This window comes from Cibotium barometz, chromosome 12 (assembly GCF_041138505.1).
Source record: "Cibotium barometz isolate CiBa-2024 chromosome 12, ASM4113850v1, whole genome shotgun sequence".
Lineage (NCBI taxonomy): Eukaryota > Viridiplantae > Streptophyta > Polypodiopsida > Cyatheales > Cibotiaceae > Cibotium > Cibotium barometz.
This window is the reverse complement of record NC_141057.1, coordinates 26,031,023-26,056,356: the sequence shown is the minus strand read 5'-3', so window position 1 is coordinate 26,056,356 and position 25,334 is coordinate 26,031,023. Positions and strand designations below refer to the sequence as shown.

General features: G+C 46.0%; 1 protein-coding gene across 4 annotated transcripts in view; it reads left to right on the top strand.

The window, feature by feature from the left end:
- The window catches only part of LOC147633229 (uncharacterized), a 100,801-nt gene that overhangs the window by 57,050 nt on the left and 18,417 nt on the right, over positions 1–25,334 (top strand). For 2 of the 4 annotated variants that reach the window (XM_086806244.1, XM_086806243.1), the window contains exons 6-7: positions 4,037–4,122; positions 4,281–4,322. The exons of the other annotated variants lie outside the window; for them this stretch is intronic. In XM_086806244.1, the coding sequence (XP_086662370.1) occupies positions 4,037–4,122; positions 4,281–4,322 (128 nt within the window). The remainder of the gene's footprint in view (positions 1–4,036; positions 4,123–4,280; positions 4,323–25,334) is intronic. 4 annotated transcript variants of the gene reach the window in all.

The window sequence follows — 25,334 nt, the reverse complement described above, 5'->3', positions numbered from 1 at the left end:
CCAAAGTGCGGTAGACTAGCAGTCACCGAATCCAATTGTAGTCCAGCCAATAAACAAATAAATAGGAGCTAGAGTGCTCCAACACAAGAAAGAGGTTTTAAATGATTACAACATGGCCATTCATGGCTCGTATGTTTGCAAGTCCAATCTGCCAATCCTCTGGACCTCTTAGCATAGAGGTTTCACACAGCTTTGTGTCCCAAGAACACCACACTGTTACCTCCTCTAATCTGCTAAGTCAGTACATCCATGAGGCCTTGAATATGCATCTGACTGAACCATGCACATAGCCACAAACTCAGCCATGAAAACAGTCCACAAAACTCTTCCAAATCAGTCCACAATCTTGTCCTGTTTCCACCCTTTGAATTGCCGAACCCTTCCTCTCACAAAGGGCTAGAGAGAACCACTTCGGAACAGTCACGAGCCAATGAAAAGAGAGACTCCATAAGACACCTCCTGCAGTCCCACTTGCTCACAAAGAGAGAGAGAAACTTACAGTCTTTATGTCGCTTTTCACAAGAGAGAAAAGACGCGAGGAAAAGCCCCGTACTGTCCTGCCCTCTTGTCTTACAGCTGGAGAGAGAACCTGTGAGGGAACCTGCTGTCCAGCCTTGTGTTCCCCTCTTACAGTCCACGCTTCTCAGCTGATGGTCAGCTTCTTGCCAAAAGCAAAGGAGAGAAAAGAGGAAGATCCTGTAGGCACTTGTATACTCAGCCACACAGCAGCCAACCAATCCTAAGCCAAAGAGAGAGAGAGAAGTAGGCATGTGTCTCTGCCCTGTAGTGCAGCACAACAGCCGACTTTAATCTCCTAAAAGCATGCGTAAATGAGTACTAGGCTGCCCCTGTAGCCTCAATCGCCTCAGTCGTACAACCCACCTGCAGCCCTTCCAAAAAGCCAGCTATATCCAGCAACGCAGACCCTTGTAGTTGTGTTTTCCAGGCCTGAAAGCAGCGCTGCCCGCCTTCAGTCCTTCCAAAATCAAGAGATAGAGAGAGAGAGGCATGTACTCCAAAAGTAGAGTAGCCCCCCCCATAAATAGCCTAGGGGCCACTTAAAGTTTTAAAACCTTCCCAAAGGTTATAAAACCTTTTAAGTTTTAATTCTTTTGTCCCCTTCACACTTGGGGTTGTCCACACATGTTTCCTTTTTGTCCCTATCGCGATAACGAGATAGTATTTGCTTTACTACTTTAGAGAGAATGACTGTGGACTGTAGATAAGCCAAATGCAAGATCTCGGAGAATCGAAAGCCTGGCTGAACTGTACACGGCTGTAGAAACACCTCAATGAATTGATCTCGAGCCTATGCACTCTTCCCAAGGGCATGAGGAAGGGCTGCACACCTAAGGCTGAGAAAGGACTGCAGCGGTGGACTGTCCTAAGCTATGTAACTATGCTGTAAATGCTTCTGAATGATATGTTACCTTCACCAGATGACTGTTGCATGTATGGATGATGAACAAAAGGCAGAATACTGTTGTAGAACTGATGCTGGACTGAAACGCAGATTGTAGGGCTGAAACGCACTGCTGTATGGCTGTAGATCTGCAAACGCAGGACTGGAGGGGACTGAACAGCTGCTGAACTGTTGTGTAAGATTGTTGAGTGAAGCAAACTCTTGTTCTCAAAGGCTGGAGAAGCAAACGCAGAAGCTTCAAGAGGGATGGATTAGTCTAGGCTGAAGGCGGGAATGCTCCTAGTGCTGAGGAGGAAGGTGCCTAGCTCACTGAAGACTGAATGCTGAACTAAGCCCTATGCAAGCCTATTTATACTAACTAGGGGCTGGTCAAGTTGGTTGGTCATTTATTTAATAAAGTTTATATTTATAAATGACATTAAATGCTAAATAAATACCATAAAATATGGAAAAAAGAAGAAAATTGAGCCTATCTTGAGTCAATACATCCACATTCACATTACTTTGTTCAATGTTATCACGAACAAAAACCAAGTACGCGGAAAGACTCTTTTTCATTGCCTTATTAATCTGGATGTGTGATACAACTAGGATGGAATCCCCCTCTTTGCCAACATCAATGACATGCATGCAGCCTTTACATAAAAATGATCTTGTTTGTTTTGTACTCTTTGCAGGGCCGATGATGCCATGGCTTACCAAGCAGTATATCACATCCATTCAAAGGAGCAATCAAGAACTGCTCATGATCTAGATAACCCTGTATATGTATGCGCAAGTTCCCAATAAGAGCAGTAACCTGCACCTCTCTGCCAACAAAGGTGGCCTTTGTCTCAATCTAGGGTCCCATGTCTCCAATCTCTATGCCCAAGGCGGCTGCCATTTGTGTAGAGATGAAGTTATCTGTTACACCCTCTCTTTGCCATCATGGTCAGTGCTACCTTGCACATCGGGAACGGCATGCCCATCAACCTTAGGTTGCTTGTCCTCTTGCTTTTGCTTGCGGGTTGGGCATTGCCTAAACATGTGCTCTTTGCTACCACATGAAAAGCATTTCCCCTCTTTCTCATATTGCTCCCTTTGCTTGGGAGTCAAGCCAAACTTGTTCTTCTTTGTCCCATTGTCTTTAGATGAGGTATTGTCAGCTTTACCTCCCTTTTGGGCTTCCCAAAAGTTCTTTTTAGGTGGCTGTTCACCTTTTTGCAGGTTTGGGACAACCCTCTCTTTGCCCTTGGAACCCGCATTATCTTGCTTAATTTTAAGCACTAATTGTTCCGTAGCAAGAGCAGATGCTATGAGCTGCTGAAGGGTGTGTTTAGGATGCAATTCAATGCCCGAACGGTAGGCTGCTTGCAACCCGGAGTGAAACTTCCTTTTCTTCTCATCTTTGGAAAGATGCATAAAGGGAGTAACCTCAAGCAAGACCTTCCAAAACTTGTTCACATATTGTTGCACACTCTCATTGTCTTTCTGCTCAAGTCTATCCCACTTCTGTGTGAGAGTTTGCTCTGCATTTGGAGGCAAAAACTGGGCATAAAACCTGTCCTTGAACTCTTTCCAAGTGCAAATGGGATCTTTGGTGGTCTTTTCGGTGATCCACCAATCTGTGGCTGTCCCCTTCAAGAACATGCTTGCATGGCGGACTTTAGATTTCTCGGTGAAGTCCTCATCACTGAAAGCAATGTCAAGTTGTGCCACAAATGCTAGCACCTTAGATGCATCATATTCCCCATGAAAGGCATCAAACTTGACAGACTTATCACCCCGGCCTAAAGGAGGGGACTGATCAGGAATGTAATATAATGAGTGGGCGTATGTGTGCCAAATATGTGGGTCAATGATGGGTGTAGGTGCGTGGCGTTCCTGTATCTGGCACCAAGCCTCCTCAGAATTACCGCTCAAAAATAGTAAGGGACTGCTCATGAATCATCCATGATAGCATGCCAATATTGCTGTACTTCATGTGAACGTTTTTAAAAACGAGTAAGGGACTGGTTTAATCTCTGCGCTTGTTGTCAGGCCGAGGTTTGTTGGCCCGTAGCTGCTTCTCGTAAAAGACGGGCACGTGTAGTGCAGCACTCGTCATCATAGGATAAGTTAATATCATATGGATCACTTATGATCTTTGGATCCATCTAAAAATCTTGTGTCCTACTATGGCAATATAAGGGACATTCAACCACACATTTGTTAGACATATCATATGGATCACTTATGATCTTTGGATCCATCTAAAAATCTTGTATCCTACTATGGCAATATAAGGGACATTCAACCACACATTTGTTAAGACATTTCATGCATGAAATAATGAACATTTAATAATCTAATCAATGTCCAAGCTAGAGGGTAGCTCAAGGGGCCAACTTAAGGGGCTAGCTATTTATACTTAAACCATGTTTGCATAATATCTATGGTTAACCACAGTAAATAAACGTGAGTAAACGATTACTTGAAATTGTGAATAACATCATTACATTTTAAAAAACAATATCATTACTAAGTAGTAAATATCAAGCTTGTTACACGACTTGTAACAATGAGACTTTGCTTGTATGTGTATCAATTGGCTTCATGCTGCTGTGCATAACTAGGAGCTCTTCATGATGATAGGTGAATATTGGTTCTGGTGTAAGCATCTTGCTGGTAGAATCACCTGAGCAGTTCAAGCGAGTGGGTGGTACAAGTCTAGGTGGAAGGTATCTTCATGCAGCATGCCATGGATTATTCAAGTGTTTACAGTGTCTCTTTTATTTCAAGCTTGGAATTTGTTGACATGGGACTGATCTAAGAGTTTCACCAGGCTTTTTGACAAAAGTGGTTGTGACAATTCTCTTTTATTTGACCTTTACTGCAGTACATTCTTTGGGCTGGCATCTATTTTAACAGGCTGCATGAGGTTAGTGCACTCATGTAATATCTGATGCTGCTTTATTTTAAGGTTCTGAATAGTGTTGATGGAGATAAATTAAAGAATAAAAGAAAATCCCCTAAAAATGAGTAAATGAAGAGGGATCTTTTAGCTGGTATCAGAGGAAATTTGGTAATGTGGATCAACCGAGAATCCAAAAATGTCAAAAATTTTATAAAGTAATAGTAAAAGGTTGTAATTGTGTGATAAAATTCATAGAAATTGTTATTCAGACTGAAATTCATAATTTAGTAATTGGGTCTTCAGATGAAAGTACCGCAATTGCATGGAATCCCTGACTTGCTTGAGGCCTAGATATAATGGTATTTATCTTATAATTCCAAGGACCGTGACTACTCGAATATACCGAGGGTATAACTGTAGCTCTTTACTGTCAGTATATATACGAGTAAATCAAGACCTTGAAATTATGGACCTTATTATTACGTTCTCCAACACGAATGAACGTGCTCAAAAAGCAATAACATGTATCTATCCAGCTTGCAGTTGTTAACATTTTTAGAAATCAAAGCACTCTTTTCCTTTTGTGCCACATATTTTAGAGCTGTATAACAAGTGCTAGCACTTGCTATAGAAGGTTTATGCTGCATTTTTCATTTAGAATAATTTTAGGGCATCGTCTCTCATACATAAACTTCAGATTCAGGAGCAATTGGAGTATATCTGGCAGGCTTCAGTGGCGTGATAAAGCCAGGTCCCAGAAAAGCGCTCCATATATTACTGCTGGTCGAATTGAGGAGTTTTACCACGAACTTGGCTTGAAAGTGCTCCTGGAAGCATTGGCTCTCTAACGTAGCAAAAGAACTATACCCTATGCAAAGGTGACCCTACACAGCTCTCTTCATGGTAAACCGTGGCCCAGAAAGAACCATGTGTAAGAATCAACCACTTTCAGGGTCTCCCCTTTGTATGTTCCACTCTTGGAAGTATGAAAAATCATAACCTTGGAAATTGGCATTAGCAAGGTTGAGCCTCTGCTGTTTCTGGTTGTAAAAAGGGGCAAGAGCCCATTAAATGCTTATTAATGTCCGGGGAGGGTCACGATGACCAATGAGACCAAAGTGTTACAGAATGTTTACAATCTATAAAAAATGGAGGATCCCTTTAGCATCTCTAGAGCTATTATAACATAAAGATTAGGTGAAGTTGTGAATGTTACATGGCTATACTTGGGTGAATTTTCTCTCTTTGCTCCGCTTGGAGAGTTGTTTGTTTGCTCTTTGTCACGCAATGGGGTCAAAAACATGCTTGAGAATCTTGGGGGTTCCTCTTTGTGTCTAAGGAAAGTGTTGTCTATGATTTCCCCTTTGGGTTCCTTGCAGTCTCTAAGGAACATGTTGTCTATGATTTCCCCTTTGGGCTCCTTGCAGTCTCCAATTGGTGGATGTGGTCGTGAAGATCTTGGGTTTGTGGGCTTTGGTTTAGGGGCGTTAAAGGAAGCTAGTTGTTTGGAGGTTGTGATGAGGAGAGCAGTGAGGGTCTCTTGAGTCGTGCTCTTGTTGAGTGCCCCATGTCTCCTTGGCACATGGCTCTCTAACATAGTGCTGGCCAAAGTTCATGAAGAATGGTGTGGTGTGATTTCCAAAAGATGGGATGCAATATGCAATACAAAAAAGGCAGTGTGTGGAGCACAGAAGGACATGTAAGAGAATTCTCCCTAAGCTATTTTTGTGGAGAATCAAGTGTGGCCTAATCTACCCATTTCAAGGTTCAATCCACAAGGGGAATGCTTTCTTGTGCAATATCATATAGATGGGTTGCATAATTCTCCCATATGAGAGGTATGTGATGGGTGTAAGTGGTCTCTTTTCCTCAAGGATACACCACACATCCAAGCTGTTTGGACTCGAGAAAGGACGGTATCATTCCTCTTGGCACATAGCCAAGAATGCTCTCTTCTTCCTATAGGTAAGGTGGTGGAAGGATCTCTGCATTTGGTGTGCAAAGATCCTGCCACAAGCCCATTTCTGTAAGAGGTGAAGCCACGTGGCTTTGCACTCATCATAATTCCATCCGTTCCGAGGCTGTGAGCCAGATCTGTGTGCTGATTGACTACCTTCTACTTGCATTTTCTGAACTGAATCATCATCACCATGGCTGCGTTTTTTATGCTGCCGCTGCCATCATCACCAACATCATGGCTGCGTTTTGATGCTGTTGCCGCCATCATCACCAACATCATGGCTGTGTTTTGATGCTTCCCTGCCTGCTCTGCTGTGATCCAGCATCTGTGCCATGTATTTCATCTCTACCAGCCATTGTCCAGTGGAGCCTCTGTCCACAATTTCCACATGTGCACAGTTTGTACCTGCAGCCTGCCATCACCACCGTAAACCATCGCTGTCCATCTCCGTCAAGCATCCAATGTCTCCGTCGTCACACACATCAGTTCATCTGTGCCACATCAGTGCCCAGGCATTTGCAGAAATTTGGGGATTCTACATATTGAAAAATTGAAGTTTTTCAACTTGCAAATTTGGGGCTTTTCTCAAATATGGAGAAATCCATCCAATTGGAGATCTAGCAACCGCAAATTCTTGGGGCTTTTGTAAAATTAAGCCTCCTGCATCAATGAAAATTTTCGGTTTTTCCTTGACAGTGCAAGTATAGGTCCTCAGCCGTGGCCCCTGAGCCTAAAACAATAACCCAAGTGTCCATCACTTGGCAACGATGTTGGAAGAAGATCTTCATCAACATTGCACCAGCGTGGGAGTTTTTCAAGTTTCCAAAATCATTTTCTAGTTTTTTTGTATGATGTCCCCTAAAATTTGAATATTTTTTGGTTTCTTTTTGTAATGCTCCATCATTCCCTCTTTACCTTGCTTAGCAAGGGGGGTTTGCTTTGGTATGCTGATGTAGGCTGTTTTTGTTTCCCGAGGCAAGATCTCACCTCTGAGTCTTTCACCAAGACCATGCTTGTTAAGCCTCTAAGCCATGCTTGTTGAGCCTCTGAGCCTTTTGAGCCATGCTTGCTGGCCTCTGAGCCATGCTTACTAGTGTGTGCGATGTTTATGCCGATGTAACTGCATCGATGACTGAAGGGCTAATCTCAAGAAAGAAAGATGTTAACGGCTACCAAAGATTTGAAGGGTTTGGGAGCCTAAAAAGATGGTACATGTCATCCATGAGTAAAATGGATGTCAAGACAACATGAAAACCGAAAAAACTAGCTGCTGATGTGTTTGAGTTCATAATGTGTTGTCCTCCTCATGGTCCATGTATGTTGCCTTGATGTCCACTACCTATGGGAGTGCCTCTCTGTTTTGGGGGGGAGAAAGAAAGAAAGAAAGAAAGTTATATTAACGTCCACGGGAGGCCGAATCCGACCTATGGGACAGATCAGGTACATCCATTTACATTCCACTTTGGGTATCAATGCCAAAGAGGCATAAAACTGAAAAAAAATAACTCAAAATGAACTCTTAAGAGAGAGAGAGAGAGAGAGAGATTAACGGAGAGAGCCCTTTGCTAGGGTCGAAAGAATCCGGGTTTGGGTGGACTCAACTCATATGCGGTGATGTTGTACAGATCTCAATGAAAAAAAATGTCAGGATTGACATTGCGGAATCATACACACACGTAGAGAGAGAGAGAGAGAGAGAGAGAGAGAGAGAGAGAGAGAGAGAGAAATGAAATGATATATTAACGTCTTCAGAAGGCCAAAATGACCTATGAGACCAAAAAGGTTACAACAATTGGTGGATCTGATACAATGTCTGTGTAAGGAAAGCTAAAAACAACTAAACAACTAACTGAAACTGAAACAACTATGAGGAAAAGTACGGTACTAGGAGCTCCTAATGGATAACATCTGGGAGGAAAACTCCAGCAACAAAGGTAAGCATCATACACATCACTATCCAAAGATGTCTCTCATCGGTCGATGGCGGATATCCTCAATGTCCTCCATGGTGAGTACTCTGACTGGACATCTCCCATGCCGTGCTAGTATGGTCCTGATCCTCTGTTGTAGTCTCCGCCGGTGTCGAGATGGGCCTCTCATCTTGGGGCGCCTGGACCGCCCCAGCTCTATAGCCCGATCAATCAGTGTACCTCTGGTGTGGCTGTACTCTGGGGCTAGCTGCAATGCCTGCTGGCCTGACTACTCAATCTCTGGTCGAAAGAAGTCTGTAATCTGCCTCTGTAGGTGTCTCTCCCTCTCTGATCCCCTCCCTCTCAGGAGACCCTCTCTATGTCTATGCAGCTCCAGCAAGTACAATCCGAGGCATCTCTGATCCTGGTATCTTATGACTCTAGAAAGTGGTCCGAAGCCCTCTCTAAACAGGCAGTGAAAACGGCCTCGTATCTCATAATATACTGGACAGTGACATATGTAATGTAACTCTGTCTCTGGCTCCATCTGGCACAGCTGACAAATCCTGGCCTCAGCTAGTACTCCTCTGAATCTACCAGTCTCAATCTCTAGCTGGTGTGAGGATGTGCGCATCTGACCAATAGCACACCGTACCCCATGAGAAAGATGAGTATCCATGTAGCTGGGTCTAATCACAAACCCATCCTCCGTGAGCTGGAGAAGATGATCTCTATAGAAAGCCATCTTCGTACCAAGCTCGTGTGTTGGCTGTATCCATGTCCTCCTAGTGTCCAGCTGAGTCAAGTCTTGCCTGATAAGTCTGGTAATCTCTGCCCGTGTGAGAGAGAGGGAGGGTGCATCCAGGGAGTACTGAAATGGAGGTAGCCTATCCATACTAAAGCCATGCAGTTGGAACCAAGCTGTCATCTGTGCATACCAACATGATCCGTCTCCCTGTGATGCCAACTGTTGTGAAGACTCCAGGGCTAAGCGAGCATATCTGTCTCTAGGGAGAGCCCAAGTGCTATGTATAAAGGAGACTGATCGAGTGAGTGCCTCTACTACCAATGGGGGGGCAGCCATCTCTGCACGAATAATATCATGTGGTACGGAGGCCTTAGCCCTAATCATCCGGGAAATCATAGAAACCAAGGACCACTCCATACGTCTCCATCCATCAGTGCTACCAGCTCGGCTATGGTGATCCACTGAGGGTCCCCATATCTCCACTCCATACAGCATGGCTGAAGTGACCAAAGTGTCAAAGAGCCAGAGCTTTGTTCGAGGTTCCTGAAACTGAACCTGCGAACACATCCTCTCTAGTCTCCCCAATGCTGCATAAGCTCCGGTCAATCTGGTCTCCGCTGCTCTCCTCAAGGAAAATAGTGGGCCACTAAAAACCACACCAAGGTAAGTATATGCATCTGTATACTCCACTGTCTCCTGACCATATGTAAAGGTGGGTATTGACCTCCTAACCCACTGTGCTGTGGTGTTAAATACCATCACCTTGGTTTTACCAAGGTTAACAGACAATCCACTGTCCTCTGCAAACGTGTGCAATGCATCCAAATGACGCTGCATCCCCTCTGGAGAATCTGAGATCAGCACAATATCATCAGCAGACAATAACAGCGGAATCCATGTCCCTGCTAGCTGTGCTCCTCTGTCACCCTCCCGCTCTACATAGTCCGAAACCTCATCAACATACATCCCAAATAAGGTGGGAGAAAGGGGGCAGCCCTATTTCACCCAAATAGTGGAGTGAACCACCTCAGATATACCCTGAGTAGTACGTACCTGCCCCACAACTGTCCTGTATAAAGCCATGATTCCCCAAATCAGCTCTGTGGGCACTCCCATCTCCTGTAGTCTGCGCATCAGTCTGGCTCTCGGTACTGTGTCAAAAGCTTTGCGGAAATCCACAAAGCAACAATAAATCCTCCTGCCATATAATCTACCCTCCTCAATAATAGCTCTGAGTGTCAAGATATGGTCAAGAGTGGAGAAACCTCTCCTGAACCCTGCCTGCCCTGATGCACGTATGCCCTCTCTCTCTGCCCATCTACTCAACTCCTGCTCAAGAATAGATGCATATAATCTAGCCAATGTGTGACCAATCACGATGGTACGATAATTCCCAGGAAGCATGGGATCCCCTGACTTGAAGATAGGCACAATCGTGGACATATTCCAAGTCTCAGGAAAACCCTCACACATGGCTCGGTTAAACATCATAGCAATAAGCTCTGCAAGCATATCTCTGGCATGAATAAAGTGCTCTGCTACCAAACCATCATGATCATATGCTCTCCCAATCCTCATCCTGTCAATAGCTTTCCTTACCATCTCAGCAGTAAAGAAAGCACATGTCTCTGGGCATGGCTCTGATGGGTCTGGCAGGGGCGGCTATCTTGGTGCTGTGTCCAGGGATGCTGCATACTCACCCCAAATCTCTGTGGAGGTAATGGCTGGTGATGGTGAATGCTCATGGAATAGTCTCCATGCCTCGCCTGAGTCCTGACTCATAAATAACTGGTACAAATCCCTCTCTAACTGAGCAAGATAAGCCCTCTTCTTCCGTCGCACTAGGTGCCGGAAGGTAATCCGTGACTGTCTGTGAGTGGTAACACCCATGAGCACCTCTCTCTGTAATCTGATTCTCATCTCTCTGCACTCCTCATCATACCAACTGTTCTGGGGCATGTTCCCAGATCGTCTCCGTGTAGGCTGACTATGGGGATATGCCTCTGATGCTGTAGCATGAAGCGTCTCTATCAATATCTGAGAGAGAGAGAGAGAGAGAGAGAGAGAGAGAGAGAGAGAGAGAGAGAAATGAAATGAAATGAAATGTTATATTTACGTCTTCAAAAGGCCATAATGACCTATGAGACCAAAAAGTTACATCATGAAATGAAATGTTATATTAAGGTCTTCAAAAGGCCATAATGACCTATGAGACCAAAAAGTTCACAGGACGGTTATATACATAGCTTTATGTTACTTTTCTCCATCAGGATCCTCCTATGTCGTTACAGAGGACATGCCACAGGAGGAGGAGACAGAGCCTCGCCATACACTTGTCTGTCAGAGGAGATTATGCATTATTCTACACTAGGGGAAGTATTTCTTACGGGCGACTTCAATGCCTACACACAGAGCAGACAGTGTGAGGTGTATGACTATGATGACATGGAGATCTTCCACCCTGTGGATCCAGAGGAGATAGGGGCTAGTCGGGCATCAGAGGACACTGGACCAGACAGAGGACATTATAGAGTTGGGAGCCAGGCATCGTCTCGTTATTTATAACGGGATGCTACAGTGGCCGGGATCAGGAGGGCTGACATGCTTCCCACATGAGGCATGGTGGTAGACTACATTATGGGGTCTTTGGAGGCATCACAGCTTGTCACCTCATTCTCCATTCCACCTCGTCCTATTGGGGCAGATCATACATACTTGGCATTTTCACTAGCCGGATCACCAGTATCACCAGCCCCCCACATACCGACGCCACACACTACTATCTACTTCACACATGACATGGCAGACATATACACTGGCAGAGTAGAGGATGGGCTTCTACTCATGGATCCCCTGGCACCTATGGATACCATTACAGCCCAGCTGGCATCACTCCTACACACGGCTGCATTACAGAGCTTCCCACATCGTGTACACTCAAGAGAGCCTGCGAGACCTGGGACTATGCCCCAGAACAGATGGTATGATGACGAGTGCAGAGCCCTATACTCACGGCTCCGCATATAGAGAGCCTTGGGAGACATCACAGAGCAGGAGTCGAGGAGAGAGATGAGGAGACTTACTCGCCGCAAAAGGTGGGCCTTCGCAGAGATACAGGAGCTAGAGATCTTTCATTTCTTCATGAGTAGAGATAGCCCTGTCTCATGGCGGCACTTCAGAGAGTCCCGGACACCGACACCTATTGCAGACCCACAGACATGGCACACATATGCAGAGGGCCTATACCCCGCCCCACAGCAGCCACCTATACCTCAGCCACATGAGCCTCGACCTACCACAGCTAGCTTCTTTACCCACTCGATGGTACAGGAAGCTATCCGCCGCCTACAGCATGGACGGGCCGCCGACCATATGGGCCTGCAGGGTGAGCATCTCATATATGCAGTAGATTCTTTAGCTCCTTTTCTTGCACACCTGTTTAACAGGGCACTAGCAGAGGGTTTGCCTGCGGCGGAGTGGACGATGCACACCATTGTGCCGATTCACAAATCAGGGGATATGCTCGATCCGAGCAACTACAGGACGGTTATGGTTGGCCATGTGCTGGCCAAACTCTATGGTGCAGTGCTGGAGTAAGAGCTTAGCTTATATGCTGAGTGAGCAGGTTTACGCTCATCAGGGCAGGCAAGCTTCAGGAGAGCTTTCTCTACCACTGACCATGTATTCACTTTGAGATGTATGATTGATGAGGCCAGAGTGAGGAAGAGAAAGCTCTATTGCTACTTTGTGGATTTCCGCAAGGCATTTGACACAGTACCACGAGAGAGGCTATTTCAGCGCCTGCAGTCTCTTGACATACCAGCAGATATGACATGGGGCATCTATGCATTATATGAGCAGGTTTTTGGGCGAGTCAGATGTCCAGGAGGTATGTCCGAGATTATTGCTAGCACCATTGGTGTGAAGCAAGGATGCCCACTTTCCCCCACGCTATTTGGGTTATACATTGATGAGGTGGCTGACTTCATTACACTGGGAGGCGGAGATGGAGCTGATTTAGCAGGTACCTTAGTACATATTATGCTCTATGCTGATGATATTGTATTAGTGTCTGAGTCTCCAGGTGGTCTACAGCAGCATCTACATGCACTCGATGATTTCTGCACACAGAGGGGTCTTACTGTGAACCTTGGGAAAACCAAGGTTATGGTCTTTCATACATCGAGACAGGGCAGGAGTCAGCTGACATTCACTCTCGCAGGACGCCAGGTGGAGGTGGTGACATCATACGTGTACCTAGGGGTTACCTTCTCTGCAGCAGCCACACGCTTCACCATGGGTTCAGCAGCCAGAGCTAGATTGACACGGGGATATGCAGCATTGGCTATGCTAGAGAGACAGTGCCACCAGGCGCATTTTCAGGAGCCTCGGACGAAGGGGTGGCTATTTGACACATTAGTCACACCGGCATTGATGTATGGAGCAGCGGTATGGGCGCCAGGCCTTGCTACCCATTGGTGGACACAGATAGAGAGACCACAGGCCCTCATGATGGCACGCATGATACGCAGCAAACCGTCAGTACCCGAGCAGAGTTTGCTGCGCCTCCTATGATGGTAGAGGCCATATTTCAGACTATATGCCTGCTAGACAGATTCAGAGAGATGCCACAGGACAGATTGTCATACAGAGCTTTTGAGGCATCTAGACAGCTGGCTGAGGCAGGAGACAGAGGATCATGGTATGCACAGGTCACACATTGGTTCTCACAGCATGGCCTAGACATGGATCATCTACCACCATTCGAGTATGACAGGGATGCACCACATATCCGTCTCTCATAGTGAGAGGAACAGAGTATTGAGACAGGATCTATGGCAGCTCTATACACGAGAGACATGGATATTGCCTACACAGCCTCTTCCACCGAAGATGCTATACTACAGAGATCACTTCATGAGTATCACTGATGATGGATTTATAGAGAGGCCTAGATACATGGAGGGCTTTTTACCACACGGCTCCCGAGTGGCTATTGGTCAGCTTAGAGTTTCATCACACCGATTGGAGATTGAGACTGGCAGAGCAGCACGGATCTCCCGAGAGGAGAGGGTATGCAGATTCTATACTACAGAGATCACTTCATGAGTATCACTGATGATGGATTTATAGAGAGGCCTAGATACATGGAGGGCTTTTTACCACACGGCTCCCGAGTGGCTATTGGTCAGCTTAGAGTTTCATCACACCGATTGGAGATTGAGACTGGCAGAGCAGCACGGATCTCCCGAGAGGAGAGGGTATGCAGATTGTGCAGAGAGGAGGTGGAGAGTGAGGAGCATTATGTATGCAGATGCAGAGCTTATACAGCCATTTGAGAAAGATATTCCATTTTATTCAGAGAGCCACATTCCCTACGCCAGATCTTTGAGGCAGCAGATCAGCGCATACTGGGGAGATTCATTCTAGACATACAGCGCCACAGAGAGACATTATTACAGGCTCAGACAGCTCTAGAGGGGGGGCGACATACACAGATTACTACATTTTTTCAGAGATCTATCCCCCTCCCAGCCCCTACACGGCACGGAATTACTCTCCAGAGAGCAGAGACACTTAGAGCCCGCAGGAGACAGAGGACACCTGGCTTTCGGACACCACGCCTATACCAGAGAGCGATGACAGAGATCAAAGCTCAGTTTCACACAGAGGGTGCGGAGCGACTGGCTCGCTTCAGAGCACACCCAGGCATGTTCTTCAGGGAGCTGTGGACACCCCCTTCACTGATGTATACCATTTTATACCCCCAGTATGGTACAGGATGGAGCTAGCTAGGTTGCATATCATGATTGTATACTCTATGCATATAGCTTTGCATTCTCCTAGTAGTAGAGCTCCATCCCCTTCACCACTCATTGTACTTATTGCACATCTAGATTCAGCTTTTTAGTTCAGTACTTTTTCATTTTATTGGGATGACAGAGGATACTCCATACAGGTACTCCGATTTGTCCCATAGGCCGAGTTCGGTCTTTTGGAAGACGTTAATAAAATCTTTCTTTCTTTCTCTCTGAGAGAGAGAGAAAGAAAGAAAGAAAGAAAGAAAGATTTTATTAACGTCTTCCAAAAGACCGAACTCGGCCTATGAGACAAATCGGAGTACCTGTATGGGGTATCCTCTGTCATCCCAACAAAATGAAAAAGTACTGAATAAAAAAGCTGAATCTGGGTGTGCAGGGGATGGAGCTCTATTACTAGGAGAATGCAAAGCTATATGCATGGAGTATACAATCATGATATGCAACCTAGCTAGCTCCATCCTGTACCATACTGGGGGTATAAAATGGTATACATCAGTGAAGGGGGTGTCCACAGCTCCCTGAAGAACATGCCTGGGTGTGCTCTGAAGCGAGCCAGTCGCTCCGCACCCTCTGTGTGAAACTGAGCTTTGATCTCTGTCATCGCTCTCTGGTATAGGCGTGGTGTCCGAAAGCCAGGTGTCCTCTGTCTCCTGCGGGCTCTAAGTGTCTCTGCTCTCTGGAGAGTAATTCCGTGCCGTGTAGGGGCTGGGAGGGGGATAGATCTCTGAAAAAATGTAGTAATCTGTGTATGTCGCCCCCCCTCTAGAGCTGTCTGAGCCTGTAATAATGTCTCTCTGTGGCGCTGTATGTCTAGAATGAATCTCCCCAGTATGCGCTGATCTGCTGCCTCAAAGATCTGGCGTAGGGAATGTGGCTCTCTGAATAAAATGGAATATCTTTCTCAAATGGCTGTATAAGCTCTGCATCTGCATACATAATGCTCCTCACTCTCCACCTCCTCTCTGCACAATCTGCATACCCTCTCCTCTCGGGAGATCCGTGCTGCTCTGCCAGTCTCAATCTCCAATCGGTGTGATGAAACTCTGAGCTGACCAATAGCCACTCGGGAGCCGTGTGGTAAAAAGCCCTCCATGTATCTAGGCCTCTCTATAAATCCATCATCAGTGATACTCATGAAGTGATCTCTGTAGTATAGCATCTTCGGTGGAAGAGGCTGTGTAGGCGATATCCATGTCTCTCGTGTATAGAGCTGCCATAGATCCTGTCTCAATACTCTGTTCCTCTCACTATGAGAGAGACGGATATGTGGTGCATCCCTGTCATACTGGAATGGTGGTAGATGATCCATGTCTAGGCCATGCTGTGAGAACCAATGTGTGACCTGTGCATACCATGATCCTCTGTCTCCTGCCTCAGCCAACTGTCTAGATGCCTGAAAAGCTCTGTATGATAATCTGTCCTGTGGCATCTCTCTGAATCTGTCTAGCAGGCATATAGTCTGAAATATGGCCTCTACCATCATAGGAGGCGCAGCAAACTCTGCTCGGATAATGTCATGAGGTACTGACGGTTTGCTGCGTATCATGCGTGCCATCATGAGGGCCTGTGGTCTCTCTATCTGTGTCCACCAATGAGTAGCAAGGCCTGGCGCCCATACTGCTGCTCCATACATCAATGCCGGTGTGACTAATGTGTCAAATAGCCACCCCTTCGTCCGGGGCTCCTGAAAATGCGCCTGGTGGCACTGTCTCTCTAGCATAGCCAATGCTGCATATCCCCGTGTCAATCTAGCTCTGGCTGCTGAACCCATGGTAAAGCGTGTGGCTGCTGCAGAGAAGGTAACCCCTAGGTACACGTATGATGTCACCACCTCCACCTGGCATCCTGCGAGAGTGAATGTCAGCTGACTCCTGCCCTGTCTCGATGTATGAAAGACCATAACCTTGGTTTTCCCAAGGTTCACAGTAAGACCCCTCTGCGTGCAGAAATCATGGAGTGCATGTAGATGCTACTGTAGACCACCTGGGGACTCAGACACTAATACAATATCATCAGCATATAGCATAATATGTACTGAGGTACCTGCTAAATCCACTCCATCTCCGCCTCCCCGTGTAATGAAGTCAGCCACCTCATCAATGTATAACCCAAATAGCGTGGGGGAAAGTGGGCATCCTTGCTTCACACCAATGGTGCTAGCAATAGTCTCGGACATACCTCCTGGACATCTGACTCGCCCAAAAACCTGCTCATATAATGCATAGATGCCCCATGTCATGTCTGCTGGTATGCCAAGAGACTGCAGGCGCTGAAAGAGCCTCTCTCGTGGTACTGTGTCAAATGCCTTGCGGAAATCCACAAAGCAGCAATAGAGCTTTCTCTTCCTCACTCTGGCCTGATCAATCATACATCTCAAAGTGAATACATGGTCAGTGGTAGAGAAAGCTCTCCTGAAGCCTGCCTGCCCTGATGAGCGTAAGCCTGCTCGCTCAGCATATAAGCTAAGCTCCTGCTCCAGCACTGCACCATAGAGTTTGGCTAGCACGTGGCCAACCATAACCGTCCTGTAGTTGCTCGGATCGAGCATATCCCCTGTTTTGTGAATCGGCACAATGGTGTGCATCGTCCACTCCGCAGGCAAACCCTCTGCTAGTGCCCTGTTAAACAGGTGTGCAAGAAAAGGAGCTAAAGAATCTACTGCATATATGAGATGCTCACCCTGCAGGCCCATATGGTCGGCGGCCCGTCCATGCTGTAGGCGGCGGATAGCTTCCTGTACCATCGAGTGGGTAAAGAAGCTAGCTGTGGTAGGTCGAGGCTCCTGTGGCTGAGGTATAGGTGGCTGTTGTGGGGCATGGTATAGACCCTCTGCATATGTGTGCCATGTCTGTGGGTCTGCAATAGGCGTCGGGGTCCGGGGCTCTCTGAAGTGTCGCCATGAGACAGGGCTATCTCTACTCATGAAGAAATGAAAGATCTCTAGCTCCTGTATCTCTGCGAAGGCCCGCCTTTTGCGGCGAGTAAGTCTCCTCATCTCTCTCCTCGACTCCTGCTCTGTGATGGCTCCCAAGGCTCTCTGTATGCGGAGTCGTGAGTATAGGGCTCTGCACTCGTCATCATACCATCTGTTCTGGGGCATAGTCCCAGGTCTCGCAGGCTCTCCTGAGTGTACACGATGTGGGAAGCTCTGTAATGCAGCCGTGTGTAGGAGAGATGCGAGCTGGGCTGTAATGGTATCCATAGATGCCAGGGGATCCATGAGTAGGAGTCCATCCTCTACTCTGCCAGTGTATATGTCTGCCATGTCATGTGTGAAGTAGATGGTAGTGTGTGGCGTCGGTATGTGGGGGGCTGGTGATACTGGTGATCCGGCTAGTGAAAATGCCAAGTATGTATGATCTGCTCCAATAGGACGAGGTGGAATGGAGAATGAGGTGACAAGCTGTGATGCCTCCAAAGACCCCATAATGTAGTCTACCACCGTGCCTCCGGTCCGTGTATGACCCCCATGTGGGAAGCATGTCAGCCCTCCTGACCCCGGCCACTGTAGCATCCCGTTATAAATAACGAGACGATGCCTGGCTCCCAACTCTAGTAAGTGGTCCCCATAATGCCCTCTGTCTGGTCCAGTGTCCTCTGATGCCCGACTAGCCCCTATCTCCTCTGGATCCACAGGGTGGAGGATCTCCATGTCATCATAGTCATACACCTCACACTGTCTGCTCTGTGTGTGGGCATTGAAGTCGCCCGTAAGAAATACTTCCCCTAGTGTAGAATAATGCATAATCTCCTCTGACAGACAAGTGTATGGCGAGGCTCCTATCTCCTCCTCCTGTGGCATGTCCTCTGTAATGACGTAGGAGGATCCTGATGGAGAAAAGTAACATAGAGCTATGTATATAACCCTGTCCTGTGAGAGCTGTAAGCTGATCCACATGTATCTGGCCTCTGGATCCTGTGCTACCACTCTCAGTCTCCCCTGTAGCTCCCGTCTGAATAGGACTGCTACTCCCCCCGACCCTCTCGAGGTACCCTGGCGTGTGGTCCTCCTGTATGCTGACTCCCACTGGAATCCCTCTACTCGAGGTAGCCCTCTCTCTGGGCTCTGATGTGTCTCTGTCATAAGTATGATGTCTCTCCCCACCATAACATGCTCCAGTCGTCCAGGCTGCACCCATAGTGAACCATTACAGTTCCATACTGCTATGTGTATCTCTGTCAGTGGCCTGGTCTGTGTCCCATAGGCCCCAAACCGCTAATCCATGGGCCGGCCATCAATGATGACCCAACCATCTCGATAGAAGGCCTTCTTGCCTTCTCTCCTCGCGTGTAAGACTCGTGGCATGCAAGTTCTCCTATGCTCAAGCTGCATCCTCGTGAGATCATCATCCAAGAAAATAGGAGCTCCCTCTAAACCCCGTAGTATGACCCTCTTCCTCATGAAGGTGACCCTCTCCGTCTCTCCTGCAAACTGTAGGATGAGGGCTCGCTTGCGTGTTGAGTCTTTCCCGGCTCTCCATGCTTTGGTGAAGGGGAGAGGGTGCTCTTCCTTGTAACCGAGCTTCATGCATAGAAGCTGTCCATCTTTCTCGGGAGTGGAGTCGGGTGTCTCAGCTATACCTGTGACTCGAATGTTGAGGCGGCGGGCATGCCTCGTCTTCTCCTCCTCAATCGTCTCTATTCACCTGCAACCTGCTTGCCCAAGTCTCTGCGATCTGCTCGTCTGTTCAATGTACAACTTTCTTGTCTCCTCATTTAAGACTTGCGACCTGCTCTCTGCATCTTCCGTCTTGTTTCTCACGACCTGTTCGTTTGCTTCCTGTGCTTTGTGTCTGCTTCTTGTATCCCGTTGATTTCTCCCTTGTGTTTCTCCTCCCTGTACATCACCTTCTCACTGTGTGTGTGTGTGTGCGCGCGCGCGAGAGAGATTAATGTAGGCCAAGCATTTCCTCATGCTAAATGATCAGAGAAAATTGCAAAAATGGTTGATACGTTCGCGACATCGAGCTATCATAGATAAGGGTTGCTCTTCCAAAGATTTTTTCAAAAATCTACATGCTTCAAGACAAAAGGAATGCATCAGAAGGGTGAAAAAATCTGATGGTCAATGGACTCATTCTTTGTCGGAGCTCTCATATATTGCTAGTCAGCATTTTGCAGCTCTTTTTGCTAAACGGCCAACTACTTCATCTGACATACTTAATGCTCGTTATGCTTTATTGCATCATGTTCGGCCCATTATTTCTTCACAGGATGCTTTGGAATTAGAATCTCCGTTCACTGATATTGAACTTAAAGATGCTTTATGTTCAATGGGTCGATGGAAATCTCCCGGATGGGATGGATTGACAGTGGAATTTTTCCATGCTTTTTGGCCTCAGCTGGAACAATCATTGCTGTATATGATCAATGAAGCTTGGGCAAATGATGTACTACCATCTTCTTGGAAAGAAGGATTGGTTAAGCTTTTCCCTAAACGGGATCTTTGTGAAGCTTTTTCTCATTGGAGGCCCATTACTCTTATGCCTGTCATCTATAAGCTTCTGACTAAGATGTTGGCAAATCGTATTAAAGGATTTTTACATGATGGTTTGCATCCTGCGCAATATGGTTTTGTGCCTCGGAGGCAAATCAATGATAATTTGGCCAATGCTTATATTGCCATTGAATATGCCAAATACACTAAGCAGGATGTACTCATTTTGCAGGTTGATATCGAGAAAGCTTTTGATTCTGTGCATTGGGACTATATACGTATGACTATGAGTTATCTTGGTTTCGGTGCGAAGTGGCAAAATATTGTGTATTGGCTCTATAATGACAGTGATGCTTCTTTGATTTTGAGCTCTTCTCTATCGGATTCTTGGAAATTGGGACGTTCAGTTCGCCAAGGTTGTCCGCTTAGTTCCTTGTTGTTTACTATTGCCACACATCCTTTTCTTTGCTACTTGGATTTTTTGCAAGCTACTGATGAATTGCATGGCTTACAGCTTCCTGCTGGGCATACTTTCCTGGCTCAGGCTTATGCTGATGATTCTTTTTTTATGCCCAAGAATACGCAACAAGATCTTCAGAGATTAATGGAGGCTTTGGAACTTTTTGGTCTGGCTGGCTGGTTTGAAAGTGAATTTCCATAAGTCTACCTTGCTTGGGCTTAACGTACAGCAATGGCATCATGAATTGTGGCCCGGTGGAATACCTCCTGGTGGACATATCGTTCGTCATTTGGGTTACCCTTTGGGTTGGCAGCTGTCATCTTCACAAATGATTCAATGGGTTATGCTAAAATCGAATCGCAAAATTGATTATTGGCAGCTTTCCACTTGGCCTCTTCATGTACGTCTCAGGATAGTGCAGGCTATTGTAATGGCTTACATACAGTTCTTTCTTCCATTGATTATGTGGAGGAAAGCTGATATAGATCGGTTTATGTCTCTGGCAATGGCAATTGTGTGGAAAACTCAACATCGTAAAAAGGGTCTTCGTCTTTTGTCAATGCCAAAGATGTGTTCTCCAAAGATACATGGTGGCTTGAACATATTGAATATTCATTTTCATGTGCTTGCTCGTAAATCCACTTTGTTGTTGGAATTTGTACATCAGCGCCAGCCATGGGCTATTATGTTGGGTCATATGTGTATGTCTATGTCTTCACCTGCTTTTGGAAAGTGGACTATTACGTATCGGGATGCAATCTTCAGCCATTTTGATGGAAAAATTGTCGGCTGCCCTCTTTCATCTAAGTTAATTTTTGCCTGGAAACAAGTTACGCAATATCTTTTTTGGAATCCCAGGCTTAATGCGCAATCTTCTTCTCTTCGCCTTGAGCGTATTCATTGGTCAAAGGCTTTTGATGTACCCTTGGCTCTACGAGAGCCTAGGAAGGCATATTTCCTTTCAAAGAAAGGAGTTTATCTTATTGATGATGTTTTGGATGCTGGTGGCCATGTGCTTTCTTTTGTGGTTGCCGCCAGAAAATTTGGTCTGGGGATGCATTATAGATCAATCTGGCAGCTTATTCGAGAGCTTCTTGCTCCTTTTGAACCAATTGCAGATTTGGATCGTTCTGATCGTTTGGTTGATTGGAGCCTTAGAAGAGAACAACCTGCACGAGGCCCTTTATCAATGGCTAAACTTTCGGTTCATTCGATATATCATCTCTTGTTGCCTGCCTCTTGGGTTCAAGAACATGCGAATCAGATTTGGCATCTTCATAAAAGTCAGGGTTGGTGGAAACAGCGGCTTCATTCTCTTTGGAAATGCAGTCTTCCTTTGAAAAGTAGACTTTTTTTATGGAGATGCTTGATTGGAGTCTTGCCAGTCGGCCTTTTCTTGGCTAGGCGACTTTTGGCACCTTCAACTTGTCATAGTTGTGGTGCTTCTCAAGAGACAGTCTTTCATCTTTTGTGGAGTTGTCCTCTGACCAAGACTTTATTGGATCGGATTGCTGCACGTTTGAGAGCCCGCTTCCGACAGGCACCCTTTGGGAAATACTTTTGGATCTTCGGTCTTCTCCCTTCACCCCTTAGATCCTATAAAGTCTTCTTTGATTGGGTTCGCTACTGGGCTTTATGGACTACTTGGCAGTCTCACAACAGGATAATTTTTGCTGGGCCTTATTTGGATGCTTACTCATTCTTCCGTTCCTCTCTTTAGCAATCTTTATATGACTGTCTCTCTCTTCATGAGATTGACTCAGCTCTGTATGCTCTTTTTACAGATTGTTTTTAGATGTTTAACTATGTTCACACTGAACATAGTGAACACTCTAGTAGTCTCTCTTGTATATGGTCTTTTTGGTGGATTTTCCTCGTTTTGAGGTTTCCCACCTGTAATTAATGACATGAAGCTTTACAAAAAAAAAAAAAGTGTGTGTGCGAGAGAGAGAAACAGAGAGAGAGAGAGTGGAGAGAGAGGGTGGAGAGAGAGCAACGCCTTAAGGCCCCTCGTCGCAGACCTTGCGTGCTTTCTGAAGTCTTTGCAGACTACTGAATTAGGGTTTGCAGGTGCTGAATTAGGGTTTTCAGGTGCTGAATTAGGGTTTGAGAGAACGGGTTTTCTTTGCTTTTGTACATGGATTTGGATGAACCGTGTTGCTGCTGTTGGTGGCATGGCTGCCAATAGCCTTAACATGGATCTTATTGAGGAGATGATCGAGAAGGATGTGGGTTATGCTTCAGATGCCTCGGAGCAACAAAAACATCAAAGGCTTGATGTTGATGCAAGCTACACTCCGGTGAATGTTGGAGAGAATGTAGAGGAAAGTTCTCAGGTACCTTCTCCGGAGTTTACACGTTTGCTGCTTCTGCAGATCACTGGTGAGCTTCTGCAAGAATATGTGAAGGCAAATAGCGTGCGAATGGCTGCAGTAGATAATGGTGGTGTGGCTGATGTATGCATGGAGACTCCTTTGTTGCTACAACAGCTAGCAGATTTTCATGTTTGTGCTGCTATCTTCTTCTTTACTGGGTGTATTCCGTTGTTGCCTCATCTTAGAGAATGGTTGGGCCGCTTGGTGTCGCCTAAGGCACTTGAGGAGATTTATGATGGTCCGAGACGCTTTTATGAAATACTTTTTCACACTTCGGAAGCCCCTAGGGCAGTCTTGGAGCAGGTGCCACTCTTTTTGGATGGGCAGTTGGTTCATGTGGTTCTGTGGAAGCCTATGGCAGAGTACCAAGTGTCATAGAAGCCAAGAAAGCTAATGCTATGGTGGACATGACTTTTGAGTCTATGGCTCGAGAAGTGGACAAGAAGCCAAGGGAATTGGCACTCTCTTATCTTATCCGAAAGGGTGACCTTAAAGAAGGAGAGGATGGACAGCTTATGTTCAAGAATCCACCCCATTTGAAGCATGGAGACCCAACCTCTCAAAGGTTGAGATCATATTTGCATAAAGAAGAAGTATCGGTCACTTCTCGCCATGCATCCACTCCTCATGGCACAGAAGGAAACCAATTCATGCATGCTGAAGGCCATATGGATTCCAAGTATGTACATCATTGGGACAGTGGTCGGCATGCAATCCAAAAGACCTTTCCTATTGAGTTGTCTCGTGGCAAGACAAGGTATCTTTCAGCGAGGTCACATGCAGTGGGGCCACAAGAACCAAAGACCAATGTCACTTTGCTTAGTGAAACACCTAAGATTGCCCATGAAGCTCATGCAGAGAGAGCTGCCCCGTTAGACAAAGGAAAGAGAAAGAGGCAAGAAATTGAGCCTCATGCTAAAAAGCTCGAGGAGTTCAAGGCAGGGGACAAGTCAATGAAGTTTGATGCCTATCATGGGGAATTTGATGCCTTTAAGGTGCTTGATTTTGTGGCTCAGTTTGATATTGCATTTAGTGAAGAGAACTTCACTGAGAAGTCCAAAATCCGTCATGCAAGCATGTTTTTGAAGGGGACAGCCGCCCATTGGTGGATCACTGAAAAGACCACCAAAGACTCCATTTGCACTTGGAAGGAGTTCAAGGACAGATTTTATGTCCAATTTTTGCCTCCAAATGCAAAGCATACACTTACCCAAAAGTGGGATAGACTTGACCAAAAGGATAATGAGAGTGTGCAGTAGCATGTGAACAAATTTTGGAAAGTTTTGCTCGAGGTTACTCCTTTCATGCAACTTTCCGAAGACGAGAAGAAAAGAAAGTTTTGTTCCAGTTTGCAACCAGCCTATCGTTCGGGCACCGAATTGCATCCGAAACACACTTTACAGCAGCTTATAGCATCTGCTCTTGCTACGGAGCAATTGGTGCTCAAAATCAAGCAAGATCAAGGTGGTTCCAAGGGCAAAGAGAAGGTTGTCCCAAATCTGCAAAAAGGTGGACAACCACCTAAAAAGAGCTTTCCGGAAGCCCAGAAGGGAGGTAAAGCTGAAAATACCTCATCCAAGGATAATGGGCCAAAGAAGAACAAATTTGGCTTGACTCCCGAGCAAAGGGAGCAATATGCAAAGAAGGGGAAATGCTTTTCTTGTGGAAGTAAAGAGCATATGTTTAGGCAATGCCCCAACCGCAAACAAAAGCATGAGGACAAGGAACCCAAGGTAAATGTGCATGCCGTTCCCGATGTGCAGGGAAACACGAAGCATGATGGTAAATAGAGGATGGTATGGAAAGCATGGGGCCAAATCAAAGATCAGCCCGCTTTATTTATGTTTGATGATTGTGCAACAGATAACTTCATCTCTACCCAGATGGTAGCCGCCTTGGGCATTGAGGTTGAGGACATGAAGCCTCAAATTGAAGCAGAGGCTGCCTTTGTTGGTAAAGAGATGCAGGTTACCCCACTTATTGGGAAGTTGCGCATACATGTTCAGGGTTATCTTGATCGTGAGCATTTCTTGGTTGCACCTCTTAATGGATGTGATGTATTGCTTGGCAAGCCATGGCATCATAGGCTTGAGCTCACAAAGAGTACAAAAGAAATAGAATTTTCTTTATGCATAAAGGTCGCATGCATGTTATTGATGCTGGCAAGGAAGGGGATGCTATTCCAGTTGTATCTCACATCTAGATTAATAAAGCAATGAAAAACAGTCTTTCAGCGTATTTGGTTTTTGTTCGTGATAACATTGAACCAAGTCATGAAAATGTGGATGTTTTGACTTAGGATAGGCTGAATTTTCTTCATGCAT